At 27.7% G+C, this 25,286-nt stretch overlaps 2 protein-coding genes across 2 annotated transcripts; one reads left to right on the top strand and one right to left on the bottom strand.

Annotated features, from left to right (window-relative positions):
• The first annotated feature begins 815 nt into the window (after positions 1–815).
• LOC125838656 (serine decarboxylase-like) lies at positions 816–15,599 on the top strand. The gene is made up of 5 exons (XM_049517700.1): positions 816–882; positions 13,824–14,058; positions 14,163–14,356; positions 14,602–14,738; positions 15,027–15,599. Exons 1-5 carry the CDS (start codon positions 816–818, stop codon positions 15,597–15,599), a joined length of 1,206 nt encoding a protein of 401 aa, XP_049373657.1.
• A 2,980-nt stretch (positions 15,600–18,579) lies between these two features.
• LOC125838655 (L-ornithine N5-acetyltransferase NATA1-like) lies at positions 18,580–19,173 on the bottom strand. Its single transcript, XM_049517699.1, has one exon. It carries the CDS (start codon positions 19,171–19,173, stop codon positions 18,580–18,582), a length of 594 nt encoding a protein of 197 aa, XP_049373656.1.
• Positions 19,174–25,286: the final 6,113 nt, after the last annotated feature.

The following is a 25,286-nucleotide window of genomic DNA, read 5'->3' as shown; positions in this document are numbered from 1 at the left end:
GAAATCCTTCAATTCTTTAAAGAGTCGTATGAGGTCAAAATTTCACGTACTTATCATTATAAATAGTAGGTATATATGATAGTGATCTTATCATGAACTAAGATTATATCTAACGGTTCAAAGTATAATTGATATTGTGTAAGTGTCAAAAGTAACCATTTTATTTAGAGTAAATTTTAGAAACAACAAAGATAAAAATTATATTAGCGTTCTATAGATACAGTTTTGTTATTTGCGCTTTATAGCCAAATTATGTTTGCTATGGAGCATCTGATTTGTATAAATCGCGGCGATTTGTATAAATCGGGCGTCTGTGTCTATGACAATTGCGTTTTATACATGTATATGTTCTCTGTGTTAGGCTAGAGTGGCGAACGAGATTGGGAGAGAGAGGAGGATGCAAGTGAGAGAGGGCAGAGAGGTGAATTGTATATGTATATCAGTTAGATAATTGTATATATGTAACTACTATATCTATGTATCAATGATTTTCTTTGTATATCTGCATAAAATTTAAATTCGTATTCAATTGAATCGAGTTAAAACATTTTTATTTGTATATCAAATCTCTCTCTTGATTTATACAAACACAAATTATACATTATATTTGTATAGTTTGTGTTTGTATAAAGCGAGAGAGAGAGAAAGACAAAATAGAATTGAGTAGGGGAAGATTTGTATTTGTATAATTATAAGTGTATAGAATGGAGAGAGATATGTATTTGTATATACAGTCTCTCTCGCTTTATACAAACACAAACACAAACACAAATTATACATTTGTGTTTGTATAAAGTGAGAAAGGCGAGGGACAGATGGCTGAAAAAGAGGAGAGTGGCGAGCGAGATTCCAAAGAGAGGGGAGAGAGGCAAATGACAAGAGGTTTGTTGCGAATTGGAATTAAATGAAACTGTAGCTATAACATTTATTTTGAATTAATAATTTGTTGTAATGCACAATTTTCCCTTTTATTATCTATAGCTCAAATTATGTCATACTTTCTTAATTTCTTTTTTAATTCATTAAAGAAAGAATGTCTTCACCTTTTTATATTTAGAGTGAGAGTGAAAATATGAAACTAGTAACATAATGATTTTCCTATACTATATCATAGTCATGCACATATATGACCCAAAAAAGACATGAAGGCCCTCAAGCATCACCAATCACAATATATAATCTTTTATAGGATCATGTATGTTTTTAAAGTAATTTCTTTTGAAAATCTATCACAATCTTGAGGAAGAGGACTAGCCTTTAATATTTATGTGCTATTTGCTTGCTATCAAATGCCAATGCATTGATATGTGACAACTCGAATTAGAACTATTTTTTAAAAAAAGTTTAGTCTTATTTTTCTTCTTGGGAGAAAGAAGAAAAAATATTGAGAATAATATATATATATATATATATACTGTTTTTGTACTTTTGTTATAAACACGAAGACAAGGAAAGAAAAAGGATGCTAATTTAATTGTGTTGGAAAATTCTAGTTAAATGCACCAATATACAGTGGGATTATTAGAGATTTTAGATTGAGTTTTGAAAAAAATAAATTATATTCTTTGAAAAAGCATTTTTTCTTTAATACGTCACGCACGGTATAAGTTCATATTAGTTAATGAAATCACTGAGTATCGAATATCGAATGATTACCAAAATAGTGATGTTCATTAATACAATAATACGACTCCTTGTTTTATGAAATTTGTGGCAATATTGAGGAAGGGGCCTTTAGCAATAATGAAAAATAAAAATGTACAACTTGTTTGCCATCAAAAGCCAAGGGACTTGTATTATGTGGCGACTTGAATTAGAAATAATTTATTTTATGTTATTATTCCTTTTTAGGAGGAAAATAACGAAAGAGGATAATTGATATAAATAGTCGCTCAATAAAATAATAGTCAGTAAATGCATATTATACACAAACTATACATTTTTTATACAAAATAATGTAGTATATATTATTGTATATTGAATAGCAAATATAATTATTTTGAACGATCGATCAAATACGTAACTTGTCTGCTAGGATTCTTTATAGCATTTTCTCCCTCTTATATTTTCCTAGTTTTGGACTTTGGTGAAAATGGGAATGGGGATAGAAAACCATAAGGTATAGTCTCTTTAGTAGTACCAATTATAGTAAGGTGTAAATGGATAATAAGAAATTTCCTATGTATTGTTGTAAGCCTGCTGACAAAGATAGGAAATGAGCCTTCCAATAGATGTAGCATTAAATTCATATGGCACCATATGTAATAAATTACAAATTTTATGAAAAGAAAAAAAGGTTAGATAAGGATCATATCCTATTTTTTTTTTTCAAGCCTTGATTAAATTCGAATCGCGTAATGCAGGGCCCATTCAAAGATGACCCTCAAAATTTTTACCATATCCAAGACTCGAACTTGTTATCTCTGATTAAAGGTGAAATAACTCCATCACTACACTACAATCCAAGGACCATGTCCTAATGCATAGTGGGTTTCTGTCTATTAATATTTGAACAGATAGAAGACATTATCTAATATTTTTTTTCTTATTACTCTTTCACTATTTTTATTTGAGGGAACAAGGGATCAATATAAAAGACTCATACTTATAAAATATGGTGGGAGATTTTCGTTACAAATTTATACAAATACATCAAAAATTTCAATTATGGCGTTGAACGACTTCCCTCCCAATTTATGACTGAGATTTTCTTCCTTAATTTATGGTTGTATCTATATTATTGAAATTGGTAAATACATATATCAAAGACGATTATAAACAATTAAAGAAGATATCTATATCAATTGAAATCAACAAATAATCAAGGTCCTATTGAAATCTAAACTATCGGTAGCACTGAGATTTCAATATCTTATTTCATTTATGGAGGATTAAGATATTAATTGAGTATTATTTATTTATTTATACTCAATTACCTTTTTTAAAAAGATTTTATCGCACATTTTGTGTATATCATTATACATTGTATTTGTATTCACAACTAATTTTTGCAAAAAAATACAATTGATACATCCGGTAGTCAGTCATAACTATAACTATGAATTGTAATTAACGAAAGTGTACTTAAGAAGGCCTAACTTCGATCTAATGTTAGTTATTTCTGAATTTTTCTCAAATGTTACCTAAAAACGTACCTAGGTGTGTAAAGCTAACTCTAGTCCTTACGTGTTCTTGTGGCCCAGAAAAGTAGATTCAACTTAGCAACTATTTCAGTAAAAATTACACCACTTTTAGAGTTGATATTAGTTAGAAAAATTTAAAATAATTGCACTTCATCCAACTAATTAAATTAAAGATAGCATATGGATGAATAATGTATGTACATGAGTATGTATAATAGTGTATCATTTATATATACACTAACAAAAAATAATCAGAAAATTCATCCGACGATTCATATAAAAATATCACAACTTAAAGTGCGGTTAAGTAATTGAAAACACCACACAAATTCCAGAAATTTTCTTTAGAATCGAAATTTGTACGAGTAAAACTCTAGGACAATAGTTCGTCAATAAATTCATTCTATCAATCATTAGAACTAACAAATAACTTAATTTTGAATTGTTCATCTTCTGATTGAAACTCCACTTTAATATTTTTTTATATGAAAAGAATGAGAACATTTTATAGTATATTGTTCTTTAGTATTGTACTCCATTGATAGTTGTATCTTGAGAATACCTCTAATGTGCGGGGTTGGAGACTTCTCTTTTAGTAAACCTTATATAATAGTAACAATCAAATTAATAAATTTCGAATATCGCATAAAAAAAAAACTTGGAACATTAATGCCCTTTGGATTGTTGTAATATTACGTGTAGGATGATTACTCTTTGACTAGTTTGAAGGGCTGCGGCATGCAACTCGTTGTTGTTCTACTTTGACAGCTAAATTAACAATGACACAAATAGTCTAAATGCTTCTACAAATCATATATGCAAATAATTGTTTATGCATTTATTAGAGATAAAACCTTTTTGAACTTTGATCATGTCTCAATTCTCATGTTTCATTCACACGTATTCTTTGCCCTTTACTTTATTCTTCAACATTAACTTTTTTAAAGTTTGCTCAGTTCGATAAGTTAAGATCCATGCTTGAAAAGAAAAAATAAAATGGGAGGGGTCTATCACCCTCAAATGATCATTTTAACATGTCACTCCAACGTGTCATATATAATAACTTCACACTTGACATGGTATCATTGACTTTGGATTTAGCTAGTCACAAACTTATTGCTAATGATTTGTTACTAAATAGCTCGTAACTAGTTAATCTAATTTTTTTAATAAATTCATTGTTAATTTGTTACTAAATAGGATTAACAACAAATATTTTTACCTACATAATTTATTTGTATGTTTTTTTTTAGTGGTGTGAACTTGTTCTTATTAAGGAGTAAGGAAGAACTAATGTTCAAACGGAACTTACGCTTGTAAATAAAAGTTGAGATATCATGTGAAACTTATCTTAAAGGACTTATTTGTGTTTATTATGATTTATATGTCTGAATGTGAATGTACATTTGAATGATTATGATGTTATTTTTAGATATTAACACTGAATGATTAAATTTTTTGTTTTTCAACAATTGAATGATTGCAAGACTATTTGTTTATTTATAAACACAATAAATATATACAATTAAAATAAAAAAGCAATTAAATTTAATAAAATAAAATCAAATAATTATTTGATAAAAAATGAATATTCACAAAATTTCATAATTATAAATTGTTCAATTATTTGATTACTCATATATTATGCAAAATGCAATCTTGTATTGTTATTTTATACTAGTATACGTACCCGTGCATTGCGCGGTTAGTTGATAAATATAATTGTAAATATTGATATATTGAAAATTTCAAAAATGAAATTATTCTAAGATAAGATTATAAGGTTTATTTGCGAGAATGTTAATATTTAACACCTTGATATGTTATAATAGAATACTTATGTACATAAATTGATATATAAGGTTAATTCATTGCCTAAATTTGACAATAATAATTTTTTAGTACTAAATCTCTTATTATAAGAAGGTTATTTTTTAGCAACCTAATAGATCCAAAAAGGAGTATGTGAATATAATGAAATGGAGCTATTTTCTTAATTAACAATTAAAAAATATTACAGAAAAAAAAGGATGATACTATATCAGCTTTCAATTAAAACATATCATTCTTATAGTAACTATTCCATATTCCATATTAACTGAATTTTTGAGGCTTTCTCTATTGTTCAAAATAATTAAATTGTTCAAAGTTCAAGAGTGATGTTTGAAATTTTTTCCATATTTCCCCCTTTCTTTAATAAAGTTTGATATTTTCTTGGAGATAAATTGCACTATTTACAAAGTTATATTTATGATTTCACAAAAAGCAATAGTGAAAAGTAATATCTAAATTATAGCCTTGAATCTTTTTCTAAATAAGTGTGCATTGTCTCACAAATTCAATTAATATGGAATATAGGGAGTAATTTTTACAAATGGAATATAGAAATATCAATTAAATAGAATTGAACACAAATAAATTGATTATTTGTTATCCCTAAAACTAAGAAGCCTAAGATGCTATGGTTCGACCTCTAATAAAATTTTTTTATAGGATATTATTTTTAAAAATACAGAATTTAGATTTTTTTTATAATTAATTTTAAAATTAGAAATTATCGGAATTCATATTTTTTACAATTTGAACCACATATTCGTGCTATTATATTGACCAAAAATACTTTAAAATTTTAGACACAGAATAAAAAACCCATCAATACATGCTTCTTGAGGGAACTTCTCTACCAAAAGATCAAGGAATATAAATTAATAATGTCAAAGCCTTATACTTTTTTTAGTAAAATTACTTTTAAGCCAATATATATATATATATATATTTGCTAAATTGCTATAAAAAGAGTAAAACATATTTACTTTTTTTAGGGGTGTCCGTTATTTGTGTGTTTGTAACTTTTTTTTTTTTTTTTATAAATTTTGGTTTATAAAGTAAAATAGTTTGAATTTTTAAGAATACATTACTATTCTTTCCGTAACTTGGAATTAAAAAGCTATCTACAATCACATAACTTTTAAACTAATCACAATTATTTAAAAATAATTAAATACAATTACATGTGTTTTTTGTGTTGTTGACATGTAGCATTATCACCTCTCCTTGTGATGGAGAGAAATGTGAGGAGAGGTCACTGAAATTATCTCAATAAAAAAATTACATCATATTTTTTTACACATACAATTTTATAAAATCGAAAAACACTTCTTAGGCAATATTTGCTACGACTAAATTAATTATGAAAGAATTACTTAAATAACTATTATGAAAAATTTAAAAGCCTAAATCAACTTTCGACAAATAGACAAATCAATGAGAAATGTTTGCATGTTTACTTACAATCAGATGCTTTCATTACATTGGATGAACCTATAATATAAGAAATAAATTACAATTAAAATAGCTATAACCTACACCTTAACTATTATGGTCGTATGTAGCCAGACCTCCACAAATGCTTAAACCTCATGCACAATGCTTAAATTCATTATTTTGCATTACAAAATAAACAGTAAATCACATACATTCAAACATATGTTCTAAATTATATTTTTTGGGGAAAATACAAAAAAAAACCTTTCGAACTTGACAACAAAACTTACTTTAGCACCATTTTAGCAGTGACTTAATCAAATAAAATTAAGCAAAATGCACGTTCCTTTCTAAGTTATTCACGTTCCTTTTAAAGTTACTATTAATTTAATTTTAATATATATAACAAATTAACATTCCTTTTTTGGTTAAGTTTTTATAAATATATAATCAAATTAATGTTACAACAATTTTATAGCCATTACACGATTTAATTTGGAAGGAAGGGTTAAATGTTTTAAATGCTCATAATGAGGGAAGACAATATTTTTTTAACAAATTTTTTTAATAGAAAATGGAGGAAAAAAAAGAAAATTATGGGAAAATAGATAAATAGTGATACTGGCCATTGAGGCATGCCACATCAGCGAGCTGATATTCAGCTTTATAATTATATATAGATTACAATATTTTTTACCGATTTCTCTTCCAATGCTACTAATTAAATATTACCAAATATTCAATTTCTTAGTGAAGTATAAATTAATTTCAGGTATTAACATTTTTCTCTTTTTAAGCTACAAACATTCATCATCTAACTTTTTTTTTAAAAACAAATAATTATATAAGGATAAGTACAGTAATACTCATGGACATAAGAGCAGTACATGAACACAGACCCACAAAATAGCCATATGATAAAATTATTAGTTTGTAATATTATAATTGATAAAATATATTATTTTGTGGAAATACTCATTTATTTTGAAATGGAGCAGAGAAGTAAGGGCAAAAAAAAGGATGAGAAAAATGAAGGTAAAGAGAAGACAAAGATTAAAGCGCCGTTTTAGTGTGAAAATTGTGAATTTTTTAAAGAATAATTATTTCAAAGTAATTAATGGTTTAAATTTTTTATATGAACACAAATAAAAGTTGTTTTTTTGAATTTTTATAAGTAATTTAAAGTGAAAAGGTGAAATATATTTTTATTGATTTTTAAAATTTTTAAATTCAGCTTCAAAGTGAATTTACAAAAAAATAAAATAAAATTTACTGCCAACATCATTTTTTTCAATATGCAACTCTCAAGAAAATAATAATTCATGATCAAAATGGCAAAAGGGCGATGGATAAAAAAGAAGTCAAGGGAAAAAGAGAGAAAAACAATTTTAAAAAAAAAGAAAAAAAGGAAAATAAAATATATAGCAAAATGCATATCAATTAAAGAGATGCTGTGAAAAAAATTAACTATTATTGTTCACTTTCACATGCTTAAGTGGAGTAAAATTTGTATCTTATTTGACGGCATAAGGAATGAACAGTTGTAAATTAACAAAGTATAAAAAAATATGTAGGAGATCACTTACTTTGTAAGTAACTTGACAAAATGGAAGAATCATGGAAGAGAAGATTTACTAATTCAGGTAAATTAATTTTTTAAAAGTTTTACTATCGTAGATAGATCAAATTTTTGATTTGTTTGTACAACTAAAACTAGGCTGGAGAGCATATATTCTGAAGGTAAATTGACAAAATGAAAGAATCATTGCAAGAGCAGATTTACTCCTTCAGGTAAATTGAATTTTTGCTTTATTTGTGTAAATAAACATAATGCAGGAGATGAAATCAAGATCTCATAGCAAGATATGAGTTCAAATGATACAAATTAGTGGAAAGCAAATGTTAACAATAGATTAGATTAAAACTTGAATTTTAATATATGATAACTATTTCAAAAATTATTATCGCGTGAAGCGCGGCTAAGTTCACTAGTATACGTATAAATACAATGCATCTGCCGAAAGAGTTTACCATAAAAAAAAAAAACTTATGAAGAGTATTTTGACTTTTCAAATGACTCTTCCGCTTGTAAAAATATAGTGTTGCTACAAAATTTGTGATTCATTATCCTATAGAAGTATAAACCGTACAAGTAACTGCTTGGAGGTTTACATCATTATTTGAATTTATAAAAAAATGTAAAAATTTAATTGACTATTAAAAAAAACAAAAACTTAAACTGCTATATAGAATTTAAAATTGAAATTTAATATTTAAATTAAGTAAAAATAGTTAATTTTAATTATAAAGAATTCCAGATTATTATTATTATTATTATTATTATAAAGATAGTTATGTTTGTAATTTTAATTTTCAGATTTATTTTAATTTTAAATTTGAAATTATTCCTTAAAATTCTCCCCTAATTGAAATGGTTCCTCAAAATTCTCCACTAACTGAGTAACGTGGTGGATTTTTTAAAATAAAAATAAAAAAAGGCTATATTACGTTAATTTTAAGTAATTTTGTAATCTGTAAGAAATAAATATATCTAATTTAATATAATTACAAATAGTTTTGATTTTATTTTTAAAAAGAATTTAAATTTTTTTAGAACTTTATTTTTTAAAACTAATTAACTTCTCAATTCAAAATTTAAATAATTTAAATCTATATCTATATCTATATAATAGGAGAGGTGATAGCGCCTACGTTTCAACACCATAAAAAAATAGGTTTTAAAATAATAGTAATAAATTTAAAATCCAAAAATTAAAATTAAAATTACAAACATAAAAGGAAAAAAAACTGAAAAAAGGGTTTTGAGTTCAATTTTAAAAAAAAAATGTATAACTTCCCCCGTTTAACTAAAATTAAAAAATCCAAAAATAAAAATAAAAATTAGAAACATAAAAGGAAAAAAAAAGTGTAAATGGTTTTTTTATTTCTTAAAAAATGTATAACTTCCCTTGTAATTATATAAAAGTTTTAAAAGGAAGACGGTTTTTATTATTATTTAATATATCTACAAATTTTGTGGTGTTGACACGTAGGCGCTATCACCTCTCCTATTATATAGATATAGATTTGAGGGTTATAAACTTCTAAAAATTGTCCAAATAACATGTTTCATGTCTAAAGTAAGTAAAAACATACTTTAATCAATTGAAGGTTATAAATATGTTAAATCACATACCATAATTAATTACCAAAATCAAAGGTTACTAAGTAATAATTAAAAACCAAAAATGTATTATTCCAAATATTAGTAATTAAATTGTAGTGCTCCACCACCACCGTTTAGATTTGGACCAATATTTCCTTTGTTAAGCGAGAATCACGGGCCCAAAACCCAATGTAAAATTAAGGAAAAATTATCTAAATACTTAATTTATTTTACTATATTTTTAAAAAATTTCTACCATTAGAAAAAGGGAAAATTACTTGAGTTGACAAACATTATCAGTTTATTATTCACTATGGTTACAGTTTCAATTAATTACTGTGTGGTTATAGTCTTTTATAATTTGCTATTAATTATGGGACCCACAAACTAATGAACGAAAAAGAGTCCTTTCCCTTATTTGAGTATTCATTTATACAAATCTAATTTTATCTCTCCTCTCTCCCTTCTCTAATTCTCTCTTAAAATCACTCATATACATTGATTTTTAATTTCGAAATTTACTTTCTCCCTCCTAATCATGGCATCACAATTCAAGATAATCGCCCAAAACGTGTTTCAACTCTTTTTTATTGTTTTTCGTTTGTATATGATTTATGCTTGTCTTTTTTTTCACAAAAATCTTTCTTCAATCTTCAAATTTTCAGATTTTATTAGAAAAAAATGGACGAAGTAACTCCATCCAAGAGGATTACTAGAGGTATACAATTGCGTGTCAAATTTGTTGATGATCCACCATCGTTCTCGTTGGATCTAACTCAAGCATTCTAAGATATTGCAAGATCTATTGTTAAATCTAAACCGAATGAATAAACTAGATCCATTGAAGAGTTTGGAGCCAAGCACTTAAATGACTAAATTAAGATGCAACAAAGTTTGAAACTTTTTCAAGCAAAACATAGACGCGAAAAAGTTGAGGAAAAAAGTTTTATGGTTCAACAGGGATGAAACAATGGTATATGTATTTGTTGTTTTTATTGTATATTTCCATGTGTAATATACAATTGTTTACTAGCATTTATTATTTGTATATATATATCAATTGCATATATACAAAAAGGTTGTCAATTGTATATATACAAATAGTTGTCTAGCATTTATCATTTGTATATCTTATACGATTGAATATGTTAATAATTTTCTAGCATTATTATTTGTATATATTATACAATTGAATTTGTTAATGATATTTATATACATTTTAATTTGTATATCAAATGATATATGTATTTGTCGTTTTCAGAAATAATATATAATTACTTATTTGTATATATACTAATAGTTCTCATGCATTTATCATATGTATATCTTATACGATTGTATATGCTCATGATAATTATATACATTTTGATTTGTATACTTCAGAGTTCATGATTTGAATTTTTTTTTATTTCAAATGAATAATTAGATTGGAAGAACTAAATCGAATTATTAGTTTTAAATCGGAAAATATTTGTTGTTGTATTATGGATGAAGAAATCAAACCAAATTTTAATTGTTATAACCCAGTAAAAATAAAACATCTCAATTTTAAGGGAGAATTTTATAGCTTGAGGAGTCCATTTTGGTAAGAAATTGTAAGGATATTTTCTTTTTTAAAACCGATTTTGTCGCATCAATTAAGGGATTAATTAACAGTTTTATTTTGTTGCCGTATTTAGCGCTCATGTATTCATTTAATTATTATTATTTTTGTATAAATTTAAAACAAAAAAAACGAGATATACAAATCTAATGCTCCATAACAAACTAAACTATACCCATAGAGCATAATTAGATAAACTATAGCTATAGAACATTATTTGCTTAAATCTGTTTGCCATATACGAAATTTACCCTTAAAAAAAATGACAAAAATCCCTACTCCATTTAATTTCGGATACATCACTTTACGCAATGTATCGAAATGTTGAGTGATGTATCTGAAATCGAGACACGATGTATTGGGAAGTTAAGGATGTATCTGAAATCGGGACACAATGTATCGGGAAAGTTTTGAGATGTATCTAGATTCCATCAAATTTAAGGATTTTTTGTAATTTGAAAAAGATCATGAATAAGATGTAATTAACTCAACAATATGAAATTCGGGTAAAATTCCCTAAAATAAAAGATATTCAATTATGTCGATCAAAAAAGGAGAAAAATTAGTTTGACCCGTAATACAATTGAGTTTGTTTAAGAACACGAGGCATGCTATTGGCTCAATTGGAACTTGCAACTTGCTCTAACTTCAATCCTACTTGAATACCATTACAAATGGCAACTACTGCAATTTAATTAATTTATTTTCATTTGGCTTTTATTAGGATCATATGGAATATTATTCCAAAGAAATATAAAAAGACATTTATATGATGTGTCTTGTATATCCTAATAAAATGTTATTATTTCCTCTTGATTTAAAGCTTGGTAAATATGATTAGCATACAAAAACTAGTCTCAAATTGATCATAATTAAGGGTCTCTCGATAAGATTAGTGGTCCGCCCAAAAAATTAAAATTAAAATTTATATACATATATTTAACTATTGTAAAGTTAATAATCTTCTTATAAATAAATAAAGAACGTGTTTTCAATCATGTATGGCTGAAATGTGCCCATTCGGGGGTGACGCTCCCAACATGATTTTTCTCCATATCCAGGGCTCGAACCCGAGACCTCTGGTTAATGGTGAAGTACTCCCATCAGTGCACCACAACCCATGTTGGTTTTATATATAGTTTGTTGATGTTTATGATGTATGAAACTTTTATTTTAAATTTGATCTTATTTGGAGTAAATTTGAGCGTTAGAAATTGGACGGTTAAATTATTTTTTTTGATGGCAAAACATGTACTTAGTAACTTCTATATAGACTTGGAAAAAAGAAAAATAATGACACGTACGTTTGTGTTTGATCACGTTTAACATTTTAGTATCCAGCTATGAATGATTTTTTTTTTCTTCTTTTGAAAAATGTAATGGTCTTAAGAATTCAAAGATTGGGCTTAAGAATTCAAAGATTGACCATTACATTTTTCAAAAGAAGAAAAAATAATCATTCATAGCTGGATACTAAAATGTTAAACGTGATCAAACATAGACGTACGTTTCATTATTTTTCTTTTTTCTAAGTCTTAAGGAAGAAATATATGACATCTAGGCTCTAGCTCCCCTATATATATATATATATGAAACAACAACCTTAGAGTCATATTTACTCTTCGATATATATTTAATTATACAACATACGTACAAAAAAAATCTCTTGTTTAAGAATGGAAGGTCTCAATCCAAACAAGGTATGTATACTATGTACGTTTAGATTATCTTATTTTATATATTCCGTTTTGAAATATACATATATATTGTTATTGTTGTTGTACGTAGTCGATATAATGTGTTCGACGAATCAATATTAATTACTTACTATAGTTCTGAGGGATATATGCAGGTGAAAATTTTATCAAACGGTTGCCATGATCCAATATTAGAAGATGGAGGTGTGATTAGCATTAATAATGGTTGTCATAATTCACAATTAGTAGAAGTTAACAAAATTATTAATGGCCATGCTTTAGGGGGAGCTTAATTTTGATTCAACTACTCATATACTACATGATTATATGAAGATTCTTGATGAAAGAGCCACCATGCTTCTAGGTAATTACCCTATTTAACAACATTATTCTTAATTTTCTTATTCGTACGTATTTAAATTAAGTTAATATACATCAATTGCCAATGAAATATGTACCAAGAATAATAAGTAATTAACTTATGCATGATTTTGGACCATGCATGCATAAAAAAAAATACTACTCCATATTAAGACATAAATAAGGATAAAAATAGTCAAACACCCCTCCTAATTAATGATTTCTTAATTAATTAGAGACGTGTAAATGAAAAACACAAGTATTTTGAGACGGATCGAAGGTAATAGTTCTACTTCTACCTCCTTTTCAATTTGTTTTTCTTACTTTCCTTTTTAGTTTGTTTAAAAAAGAATATCGCCTCCTAGCTCTTTCCTTATTTTTTAAATACTCTTTAATTTCAATTTTTCTTCGACATGTTTAAAACCACAACATTAAATACCATTCTGATATATTCTACATGACGCCTTTACTGTAAGTCCACAAGTTATTCAAAAGTCTTCTTTACTTTCTTAAATTCCGTGCCAAGTAGAGTACGGAGGGAATGGTGTATGTTTTTGACAAAGTATTGTTGTGGCATTGCATGCATGCAGGTTATCCTCATAACATTTATTGTGATGAATACGTTGCATTAGCTCCTCTTCTACGATATCACTTGAACAATTTTGGTGATCCTTTCACTGAAAACAACTATGGAATGCACTCAAGACACTTTGAAGTTGGAGTTTTGGATTGGTTTTCCAAACTTTGGGAAATCGAAAAGGATCAATATTGGGGTTACGTTACACATTGTGGCACGGAAGGAAACCTTCATGGCATTTTACTAGGGTTAGCTTGCTCATATTATCGATCTTTAGTTTATATAATTATGTTTGGAATCACGTTACATATTTATATATATCCTCGATCGATTTTTAATTTGGTACGTGTAGGAGAGAGCAATTTCCTGATGGAATTCTATATGCTTCTGGAGAATCACATTATTCAGTTTTGAAAGCTGCAAGAATGTATAAAATGGAATGTGAAGTTATTGGGACCTTGTTAACTGGGGAGATGGATTATCATGATTTAAGATCAAAGTTACTTCTCAACAAAAACAAACCTGCTATTCTCCATCTCAATATTGGTACCTAAATAATATTTGTGAAAAAAATATTTAAGTTGATTTTTTTAAAGATATCATAGATTTTCGAGTAAAGTTTCTAGAATAGCCTAGTATAGTAACTATATGTACTTCTATTTCTTTTAATCCCCTCCTAGTGAATGACTCAAACCAACTTGGAGGAGGAGGATGTTTATCATCTGAGCAATCTTCGATCTCTTGTTTTTATATACTTCTATCACAAATTGAATCAATATTATTTTTTGTAGGAACCACGTTCAAAGGAGGAATTGATAACCTTGATGTTGTTATTGAGACACTTAAAGAGTGTGGTTATTCTCAAGATAAGTTCTACATCCATTGTGATGCAGCATTATGTGGACTTATACTACCTTTCCTAAAAAATGTAAGAGCTTCACCATTTATATTTTTATTGTCATCATTATTGGTTCATCAAGTACCACTTAGCGGTAATAATTGAGTTAATGTTAATTACTATATCTAGAGTAGTTAAAGTCCTTTAATGATATAGAGTGTTGATTATAAATATTCATATTTATTATTGTCACACAATTATAGTACTATTACTAAATAATTTGGCACAAAATCTTTTATTTATTATAGTATAATTTTATTTTACATTTCTTATATGCTTTAAAGATATTAAAAACAAAATGTTGATGATTCTATATAGGCACCTAAAATTACCTTCAAGAAGCCAATTGGAAGTGTAAGTGTCTCCGGCCACAAATTCTTGGGATGTCCAATGCCTTGTGGCATACAAATAGCAAGAAAAAAGCACGTTGACATACTCTCAAGAAATATTGAGTATATTGCTTCAATAGATGCCACAATTTCTGGTAGTCGAGGTGGTCATGCACCAATTTTCTTATGGTATAGTTTGAGCAAAAAATGTCATATTACACTTCAAGACGATGCTAAAAGGTGCATAAAAAATGCTCGTTATTTGAAAGATAGCCTTCGAAGTTCAGGAATAAGTGCGATGCTGAATGAACATAGTATCACTGTTGTTTTCGAGAGACCATTGGAACAAGAGTTTATTCATAAATGGCAACTCTCATGTGAAAGAGACATGACACATGTGGTTGTTATGCCTGGTGTTACTACTCAAATGCTTGACAATTTTGTAAGTGAATTTGCTAAGAAAAGGTTGATTTGGTACCAAGATGGAAATAAGGTTCAACCACCTTGTCTTGCAAATGACATAGGCATGCATAATTGTGTTTGTCCACATCACAAAAATTGATGACTTCTTTTTAATTTATTGCAAAATTTGTGGTTACGTTTTAATTTGTTGGTGCAATTTGTATTTTAAAAAGTGTAATTTAATTATGAGACAACAATAAAGTTCAATAGCAGTTTCACAATAAATTTGTATCAAGAAAGTGTTTTACTCGCTTGTTAGGTATATTATTATGTTTGGATGTCGAATCGAGCTCAATTAAATTTGTTACGATACTAAATTGAGTCAAGTTTTGAATCAAGGTCAACCAAGTTTACTATGGCACCCATCTCGACCAAACTCTATCATATATATCAAAATTACAATGTAAGAATACAAGAGGAGGCTAGTGAAAAAATTTAAGGTCTCAATTTTCAAATTTTATTGTAGGTTGTAGAAAAAAAAGTAAAAAATATTTGTGTAAAAAATATTGCACATTGTTATAATAAAAAAATTATTAGAATAACTATCACATTTTCGTATTAGTAAATAAAATTTTATACAACAAATCAAACAAATTGTATCGCAAGTACATGGTTAACATCTTATTAACTTGAATCAATAGCAACAATATTAACATGTGAAATTGAAATTGTATAATTTTTTTTAAGGATAATACGTTATAAACAAGTACGAAAAACAAATTGATATAAGTCTTTTATCAAAAATTGACTTTAAGTTACTAATTTTACTGAGTCATCCCGGAGAATATAGTAAATAAGGGCAAAGCTAGAAAACACTTACATATTAAGTCAAACCTAATCAATTTATTCTAAATCATACATTTGTATTATGAAATTCTCCAAATAGTTAACTCAGTGATTACACAAAAATAGAAACAACTATAATGCAATGTAAATCACGTTACTAAATAAGAGCACAAGACACAAATTTTAAAATAAGATATGATTTAGCCTTATCATTCAAATATGAATTTGGTTGCGCTTTATCCAATATATTCTTTCTTATCCAATGAGGGTTTTTAACTAAGTTTCCTTACTTTACTTTACAGTTAGTAAAATGATCAATATTCAAATTTGAGTATTATAAGCCTCTTGAATAAATAAGAATGTCTCAGATTTCTCATTGCTGCAGAGAAACAAATCAAGTAGCGGGTTTTATGGCAAAACAAGCATCAAAGAGACCTTTCAAGTTCTTCTATCAGTCTTTCTATAACATGCAAGTTAAATAATTTTTCAGTTGGACAAACCCCGACTCCCAAATTTTAGATAAAAATATGATAAAGCTAACTTCTATGTCAGTTAATTACTTCTATATTTTTGTATAGGCCCAAGGTTGAGAGAAATAAATTCAAGATCTTTTTGCTCTCGTTATAACAAATTAACCCATACAATCTATTTTTGTATCGTAGAGTTAATGTTTGACTATAGAACCTCTTTTTGCCATCGTTATAACAAATTAAGCCATACAATCTGTTTTTAAGGTTTGACTATCATCTTTTGCACTTCTAAGATATAATATACTACCCTCAAGTTCTCTCACCTGTAGTTTTGTAGGCAAAAAAAGAAAAACAACAACATATTCCTAAACAATGAGACTAACATGAATATAAATTATCTTATGCTTTGGATTTATCTATTTGTAAGTAAAACGATTCTCAATTAGAAAATGTACTTTTTTTTTTCATTGTTTGTACTATATTTGTCTCTAAATATTGTTGTTCTTGTAAAAATATTTGTCTCAAAATACTTGTCATTTTTAGAAGTTACATATTTTTTTTTTGATAGTAATTGTTTTTGAAGACTATAAATACTCAATTATAGTACATAAATGGAGTATATATATGTTGGTTATGGCCCTTGTTCCAGCCAAAGCCCTATGACCTAATCCTACTTGGAAAAGGATTGGAATTATTCTCTTTATTTGGTTTCCAATTTTATTAGGAAAATAATTGGAATTGTAGTTCTATTTGGAGTTAATTTTGGTTTTATAAGGAAAAACACAACTCTACAAATAGAGGATGGTTTTGAGAGAATTATTCAATTGCTCATTAGTATTGTTTTCAACATACAGACATAAAAGTGGTTTTTGAGAGAGCTTTCCATAAGAGAGAAGAGAGAAGAGAGAAGAAAAAATGTTCTTTTGCTGCCGTCTTTTTCTCCGACCGGCAACCTTCAGATTGTGTTTCCCAATTAACTAGCCGTTGGATTGGGCTGAAATTTTGACTGAATGTTCCTTACATCTTGGTGGTTGATTTGAACGGTGGTCAACCGATTAGGAGGTCAGAAAGATATTTTTTTAGGTTCCGACAACAACCTGATTTCGGTGGTGTTTCTTTCTATTTATCTTTTGTTGGTGTAGCTATTGTTTGTTCTCTTTTGGCACTTGTTGTGTAGCCATTAGAAGAATATTTGTAACCCTCTTATTGTTATAGTGAAGCAATTCGGATCTTGTCGATCCCGTGGGTGTTACCTTCGATTTGAAGGATTTTTCCACGTTAAACTTAGTATTTTTTATTTTTAGATTTTCATCATCCTTACGTCACAACAATATATATATTCAATGAAAATCAAAGATTATATTTTAAGATATGAATATGATTAAACTAGTCAAACCTCAATTCTAATTAGTATTTTCTCGAAGTATGTGTAAATAAAAAACACCACAAGTATATTGAAATAGAGGGAGTATAATTTTTTTTTTTCATTTTCCTTAAAAAATAGATATGCAGTTTAGACACATTCCTAACAAAAAAATCTTAAACAACATAACCCTGATTTGTGTCACTAGATTTTTCCCAAGAAGTCAATCATGTAACATCACTATACTATTTCCAATAAACATAATACAAATTAAGATCGTAGAAACATGAGCTAATTAAGTACATACGAAATGCAATGCACGGTGTGCTTAAAAACCTACATCATTAACAATAACAATAACATAGACAGTGTGATTCCATCTAAGAGGATAATAAGCATGCAGATCTTATCCCTATATTTTGTGATGGTAGAAAAACTATTTTCAATAGACCCTCGACTCATCAATCAGATTTCCTACCAAATGCTTGAAGTTGATCACCATACAATTTACAAAGCCTATATTCAGGAATATAATGAGCTCCCATTTTCTCATAGAAATTAATAGTTTCTTCATTCCAATCAGCCACAAGCCAATCAACCATCCCCATTCCCATTTTCTCAGCTTGCATTGCAACAACAGAAAACAACAATTTCCCAAACTTCATCCCTCTATAACACTTCCTCACAAACATTTGGTCTAAAAATAATCCAGGTTTCTCAAAAAAACCATTATAGCTAGGATAAACAAGCACATGCCCCGCTACATAAACGTTGCAATTATTACTATTATCATGACCATGACCATTAAATTTGGACCTATAAGTCTCGAGTTCGTGGTCCAGGATTTCTAAATTATCAAAATTGTAATTGTTCTTGATAATAGGTACGAAATTCGTAGTAGTACTATGGTTTGTTTGAGGGAAAGGGTTGGGAGAAATTTCTAAGATGAGGGCTGTTGGAGAATGAAAAGGTGGATTTGGTGATTTGAATAAATTGTTGTAAAGTGATGTTTCTGTGGTAGTGAATATTTGTGATAGGCCATGGTATTCTGCCATTTGTGTTACAAGTTTGTGAAGATTAGGTATGTCTAGTTCTGTGGCTAGACGGATTCTGGCTGAAATTTGGTGGTTGAATAATGTTGTGTGTTTTTCTTTGGGTTGAAATGAGTTGATGAGACTACTTGTTGAGTATTCCATGAAGAATGAATATGATGATCTTGTTGTTGTTGTTGTTGGTGGTGTTTAATTCTAAAAGATGAGCCAAAAGTTGGTTTGTGATGGTAATAGTGTCTAGTTAGAAAGGGTATTTATAGGTGCAAGTACTCTTTTATTACTTGCATAAGATAATTTCATTTATCTTCTTATGATAATGTATTGTTCTTCCGTGACATACTTTACTTTTTAGTATGTATATTCGAGAAAAAATAATATTATTTTTCTATTTTAGTGACGATCTACAATAACAATTCAGTGTAATTTCACAAGGAAAGTCTGAAAAAATTAATGTGTATGCAGACCTTTTACCCTTACCTTAAAGAGATACAAAAGTTATTTCCGATAACCTTTAATTTGGTTCAAGTAAAAGTGTTACAAAATAGGAAAACAAATGAAAGTAAAGAAGTCTAAGAAAAATACTAATGGAAGTATAATAGATCATGTACTAAAAAAAAAGAAAAATATATAACTATAAGAAAATAATACGATTCTCAAAGTGAAAAAAATATTAAATAGTGACACGATACTCAAATTACAAGAGTAATAGTACTACGACTACTAGTACAAAAGAATAACCGACAAATTTAACTTTAAAATCTTCATTTTACTTTTTAATGAGTATCATTTATAGCCATAGATCCAATACTTATTTAGACCACATGCTTTAAAAAATTTCATTGCGTACTTAAGGAGGATCGTTTTGATTGCTCGTTAGCTAGGAAGTCATAAATTATTTATGTATTTAAATTAGCATAATTAATATTTCAGTTGCTATGTATAAAATTTAGCATATGCTTGTTAATTTATCATCCCACATATAATTAAAACATGTTTAAATTATGAGTTTATACAGAGTAACAAATAGAATAACTAAACCTTACATAGTTAATTTCTACATTACTAATACTTACATAACTTTAATTAATCCCCAAACGATCCATAAAGCTTTTAAAAAAGCCACTGAAGTACATTTCATGATTCTTAGCTAAGCCACTGAAGCCATTTTTTTCATGTTCAATTGATCAAAAGAAATTTGCAAAACATTTTCTTTAAGAAAAAACAAGTTTCTTAATAATAATGAAACTGACTTCTCAGGTAGAAATAGAAAAAATAAGTTCTGTGAATTGCATTTTTCATTGATTGTATCTATCCCCACCCTCTAATGCACCTCATTTCACTTCACCTCATGTATACCGCCCCATCCCCACCATCCTGTTTTCACTTTTTATAGTATTTTTCTAGATCGAAGGTGTTAACGGTTAACTTTATAGTTTAATTTAACAGGTGTCTATCTCTTGGCTATTGTACTATGTACACCCATGCAGGGATTAGAAAGTGTTAGGTGAAAAATCTGTAATTGGCTAACAAAGTCAAACTAAAAATTGATTCAAATGAGCGTTAACCGACCTTTTCTTGACAATGCATTGTAATGGTTCAACTCTTTTCCTAACAAACGATTTAATTTCTTAAAACTTGCATAATAACAATAGGTGGCAAAAACAACACATTCTAGAATAGTAATTTATTTCAAGATCTTAAAAGTAGGTATAGAGTTGACTAACAATTCCTACTTTGTTGACCATTTTGCCACCCATAATGAGAAAGTTCAAAAAAAGGGTCCCCCTTACACTCTTTGGATCATTGTTACCCATTATTTCATAATATATTGTATTGTATTGTACTCTATTGTACTGTACTGTAGGTTAGATATAATATTTGACTAGACTGTATTGTTTGTTGTTGTTTAATAATATTTTAATTGTTTGGTTTGATTGTATCGTACTGTATTATAATTTATAAATTTACTAAAATATCCTTAATTATTCTAGGGTAGGAGGTTTGTCTAGAATTAAATAATATAGGGTAAAGGGTAAAATAGTATTTTGAAATATTATGTAAAGATATAATTGGAAAAAGAAATTAAGTAACAATGAGAACACACCAAATCTGTTGTTCCATAAAATAGGGGTTTTCATTGTTACGTAACAACGAAATTTAACAATACAATACAATACATTTTAAGTAAGAATCAAAACAAACATTGTAGGTCTAGTAACGATACAATACAATATAATGGATAACAATAATTCAAACAGAGTGTTAGACAATTATAAAAGTAAGTATTAATTCTCTTTGGTTTATTTAGGGAATTTCTCTTATCAAGTGTTTGATATACTATTTGTTAGAACATCACAATATTTGTATTTTGGGGTTAAATATCTAAATGATGAATCGATTCTTCAATATCATTTTCCTTCTACGATGGAATGGAAGAAAAGTAATGAAACTTGAAATGGCTACTAAGTAACCTTTAATTAAGCCTTTAACCTTTGTATTCATATGTCAAATCTTGTTTAGTTACATCCAAACTCAATTTTGTTTGAATCTTTGGGAAAGAAAAAGAAACAATTCACCATCTTCAAAATTTATAGATCCCACCAAATCATTATATTTGGTGGTTGCTCGCTCTTTGACCAGTGATTCACTATCCGGCAGATCGATTCGATACCACAAGACTTTACAATTAATACAGATAATACCACAATGAAAGTAAAACAACATCAAACTATTTGGATGATTATTAATTGATTGAATTCATAATTGTTGAGGCTTAACTGTTTGTCTCCAAATTAATTATTCAAATTACTTATACGTAAGACATGCTTTAGATAAATTTTTCTTTTTTTTAGTCTCTCTTTCTTCCTTGGTAAATTTAGTTGGTCTATGTTTCTTTCTCTATGTGTTCTTAAAGTTTATTTGTATTTAATTTAGGATTTTTTTAGTAACAATTACCTATTATAGAGTTACTAAACTTTAATAATTTTAAAAATCAATTATATATGTTTAAAATGATCCCCCCTTAAACGGATTATTTGTGTACTTTCGCTAGAAATTTAGGAAAAATTATTTATATACACCCTTTTTTTCCCCATAATTTCCATTATTCCCTACCATTTCTAAAAAATTTCAAAATCCCTTATTTTTGAGTGTAACACAAAACTACCGGATAATAACTTCCACTCCCTCCCACTCCCCAAACCCATGTTTATCACTTCCTGATTTCCATAAATCTCTCCCATCCTTTTCTTCTTCTCCAACTTTCGATTCCCACGATTTTTTGCTCCCCTTTTCACGCCACAAATTTTTTCACAATTACCCCATTAATTCATTTTTGAATTTCAAATCTTTTCCTAATGATTTTTAGTTATTCAAGAGGTAGATCTCTTTCCACAACTTTAGTTTTCATTTTTTTTTTTAGTTTTTCATCTTAAAAAATCGCTGATGCATATGGATAAAAGTCCATATTTCAAAATTGGGCTTACTCAATTACTTGAAGAAGGAAGCATCTTCAACTTCTAAATCGACGGTGGAAAAAAGGCTCAAAAAGCGAAAAAAGTCGATCTATTGGTGGGCTTTGGTAAGAACTTCAGATCGAGATCCATGGGTGACGTCATTGTTAACAGTGAAAAAAGGATACAAGAGTGAATGTTGAGAAGGAGAAGGGGAAGAAGGATGTACATTAGTCTTTTAAAGTGAATGTAGAAAAAAGTGGATGTACATTTGTCTTCTAAAGTGAATGTTGAGAAGGAGAAGTTGAAACAGATCAGATCGTTGATTTTTTTCCCCAATTTTTTCTTGTTCATCTTTTTCTGATATATATGGGTTCAATTTTTTAATGTATCCAGTTGTTTTTGTTTCTTAAATTAATGTATAACGCTTTCATTTCAACATTATGATACATTACAATTTCATCATGTACAATGCATTATTTTCAAATTACTAAATTATCTTCCGACTATAATTTGGGATACATTAACTAGATTTTTATTGTATTAAGTTAATTTTGTTTCTTAATTAATGTATAATTGTTTCAACACTAAGATACATTACAATTTTATCATGCACAATATATCATGTTCAAATATTAGTTTTGATACATAACCTTAATTAGTTTTGATACTTGACACAAAACCTCTACCAAATGTATCATTTATCATGTATCTAGGTGTGACTATGTATCTTCTACCTTATTCAAATTTAGAAGGATGTGTATCCGTACACACTACCAAATCATATGTGTGATACATAAACCTTGCTATTTTCATAGCTAAATATGTGTGGTAAAAAAATTTGTATATGAATCCGTCGATACTGTCTTTTTCTATTATAGATAGACATCTAATAAAGTGATTAACAAATTGATACATAACAGTGTGTCATGACTACATAATAGCGATCTTGACACACAATAATGCATATGATACTTATTAACTTGTATATATATGATACATTAAAGTGCCACACAAGTATGTATCGAATTCATAAATAGTGATACAAAAATGTTATTATCAAAAGTTTGTTGCAACTATATATCTGATACAATAAATATGAAGCACATTAATACATATATTAAATCTGTCTAATTGATAGTAAAAAGAAACGTAAGCGTAGTTTATGAGATTTAATTAGATTTTCAGATTTATTTCCTATTTTAGCGCAACAGATTGACACTTATTGTAGGGCAACATTAATGTATCCGGACAATCAATAATGTATCCGTACAACCAATTATGTATCCGGATGACTGATATTTTAGGGGATTTTTATAAAATAGAAAAAAATAGAGATATAATGTAATTTAAGTCTTACACTATGAACTTTATGTAAGTTATACAGAAATTTAAGTGTTTGGGCTTGGTAAAGTCTTGTACTTACTCTAAAAATTTCATCAAGTGTGTCTTCTAATTTTAAGTCATCATTTATATTTGTTCCTTTTTAAGTTTGCAATTATAACTTCTCGCTTCATGCAAGCAAGCTTCATTCAAGTTCACTAGAAATTCTAGATATGATGGTTAAAGGGGTAGAGAAACTACAAAAAATTATTATCAAACTTTAGAATACTTTGTATAAATTGACAAGAAAAATTATGATCAAACTTTACGATACTTTGTCTAAATTATCGAACAACTATAAAAGTTTTATGAACAAACTTTATACTATTTGGTCTAAAGTACTTACATAAAATGTTTCACTCAAATTTAGAAGAAGTTTAGAAGTACTTTAGATCTTAGTAAAAATGTAACGAGAAAAATCTTAGATTACTTAATCTAAAATTATCTGAAAATGATAGAATAAATGTTTCGTTTTTTGTGACGCTATAGCGAATGAGTTATATTTAATTATTTTTTTTCTTAAAGAGACAAAATATAAATAGTAATCTCGAAAGGGACATGTTGTGCACTTCACCTTGCACTAGAGTAACCCACCTATAGGAACTAGCAAACCTAAAGAGGTGAAGCGTATGTAATTTGTTATTTTTTGGCCAAATTTCAAATATTTTGAAAATTCTGAATACGTTTTAAATAATCCCTAAAGTGGTCTGGTAACATATACCTGCTCCGGCCTAACATATAGTTGAAAAATATTTATAATTTATGATCAAACGTCTAGGTTCACATTAACATTTTTTTCATATGAATAAAACCATTCATACTAAAAAAAAAAAGAGTAATTTACAATTTCCACCCTATAATATGTAAGCATACTTTTATCATTTACACTGTATTTTATTTTTTAAAAGAAATAATTTGATGTCCGATTTCCTTAATTTCCTGCAAAACGATTAAAATTCTCTTTTCTCATTTATCTACAAGACATTTTTTTTTCATAAAAAAACTATAGAATGAAAGAAAAATGATTTAAATAAGAGAGCTGAAGGTAAAAAGAATTACCAGAGGTTCATCAATAATTATCATTTGGGTTTGAGAATGAAAAAATTCTCTAAATAGATTTTTTTTTTCTTTCATATTTGTTAAGTATGTGTTATTATTCAATTTTCTTATATTTAATATTAATAATAATATTATTTTTATGAAGTAAAAACATGAATATTTAAGAATTTGCAAGTTAAAATCAAAATGATTGTGCTAGAGTGTTGATTACTCATTTGTCGG

Source organism: Solanum verrucosum, unplaced genomic scaffold (assembly GCF_900185275.1).
Source record: "Solanum verrucosum unplaced genomic scaffold, falcon-dt-bn FXZP01000182.1, whole genome shotgun sequence".
NCBI classification, from domain to species: domain Eukaryota; kingdom Viridiplantae; phylum Streptophyta; class Magnoliopsida; order Solanales; family Solanaceae; genus Solanum; species Solanum verrucosum.
The sequence above is the reverse complement of the archived record's forward strand: the minus strand, read 5'-3'. Positions and strand labels throughout refer to the sequence as shown.

What these genes read in the sequence shown, in the direction of transcription:
- LOC125838656 (XM_049517700.1), top strand. Translation starts at nt 816, where the DNA reads ATGGCTGAAAAAGAGGAGAGTGGCGAGCGAGATTCCAAAGAGAGGGGA. An exon ending in AGAGAGGCAAATGACAAGAG is followed by an intron (nt 883 to 13,823) that starts GTTTGTTGCGAA and finishes GCATGCATGCAG; the next exon opens with GTTATCCTCATAACATTTAT. An exon ending in CTTCATGGCATTTTACTAGG is followed by an intron (nt 14,059 to 14,162) that starts GTTAGCTTGCTC and finishes TGGTACGTGTAG; the next exon opens with GAGAGAGCAATTTCCTGATG.
- LOC125838655 (XM_049517699.1), bottom strand. Translation starts at nt 19,173, where the DNA reads ATGGCAGAATACCATGGCCTATCACAAATATTCACTACCACAGAAACA.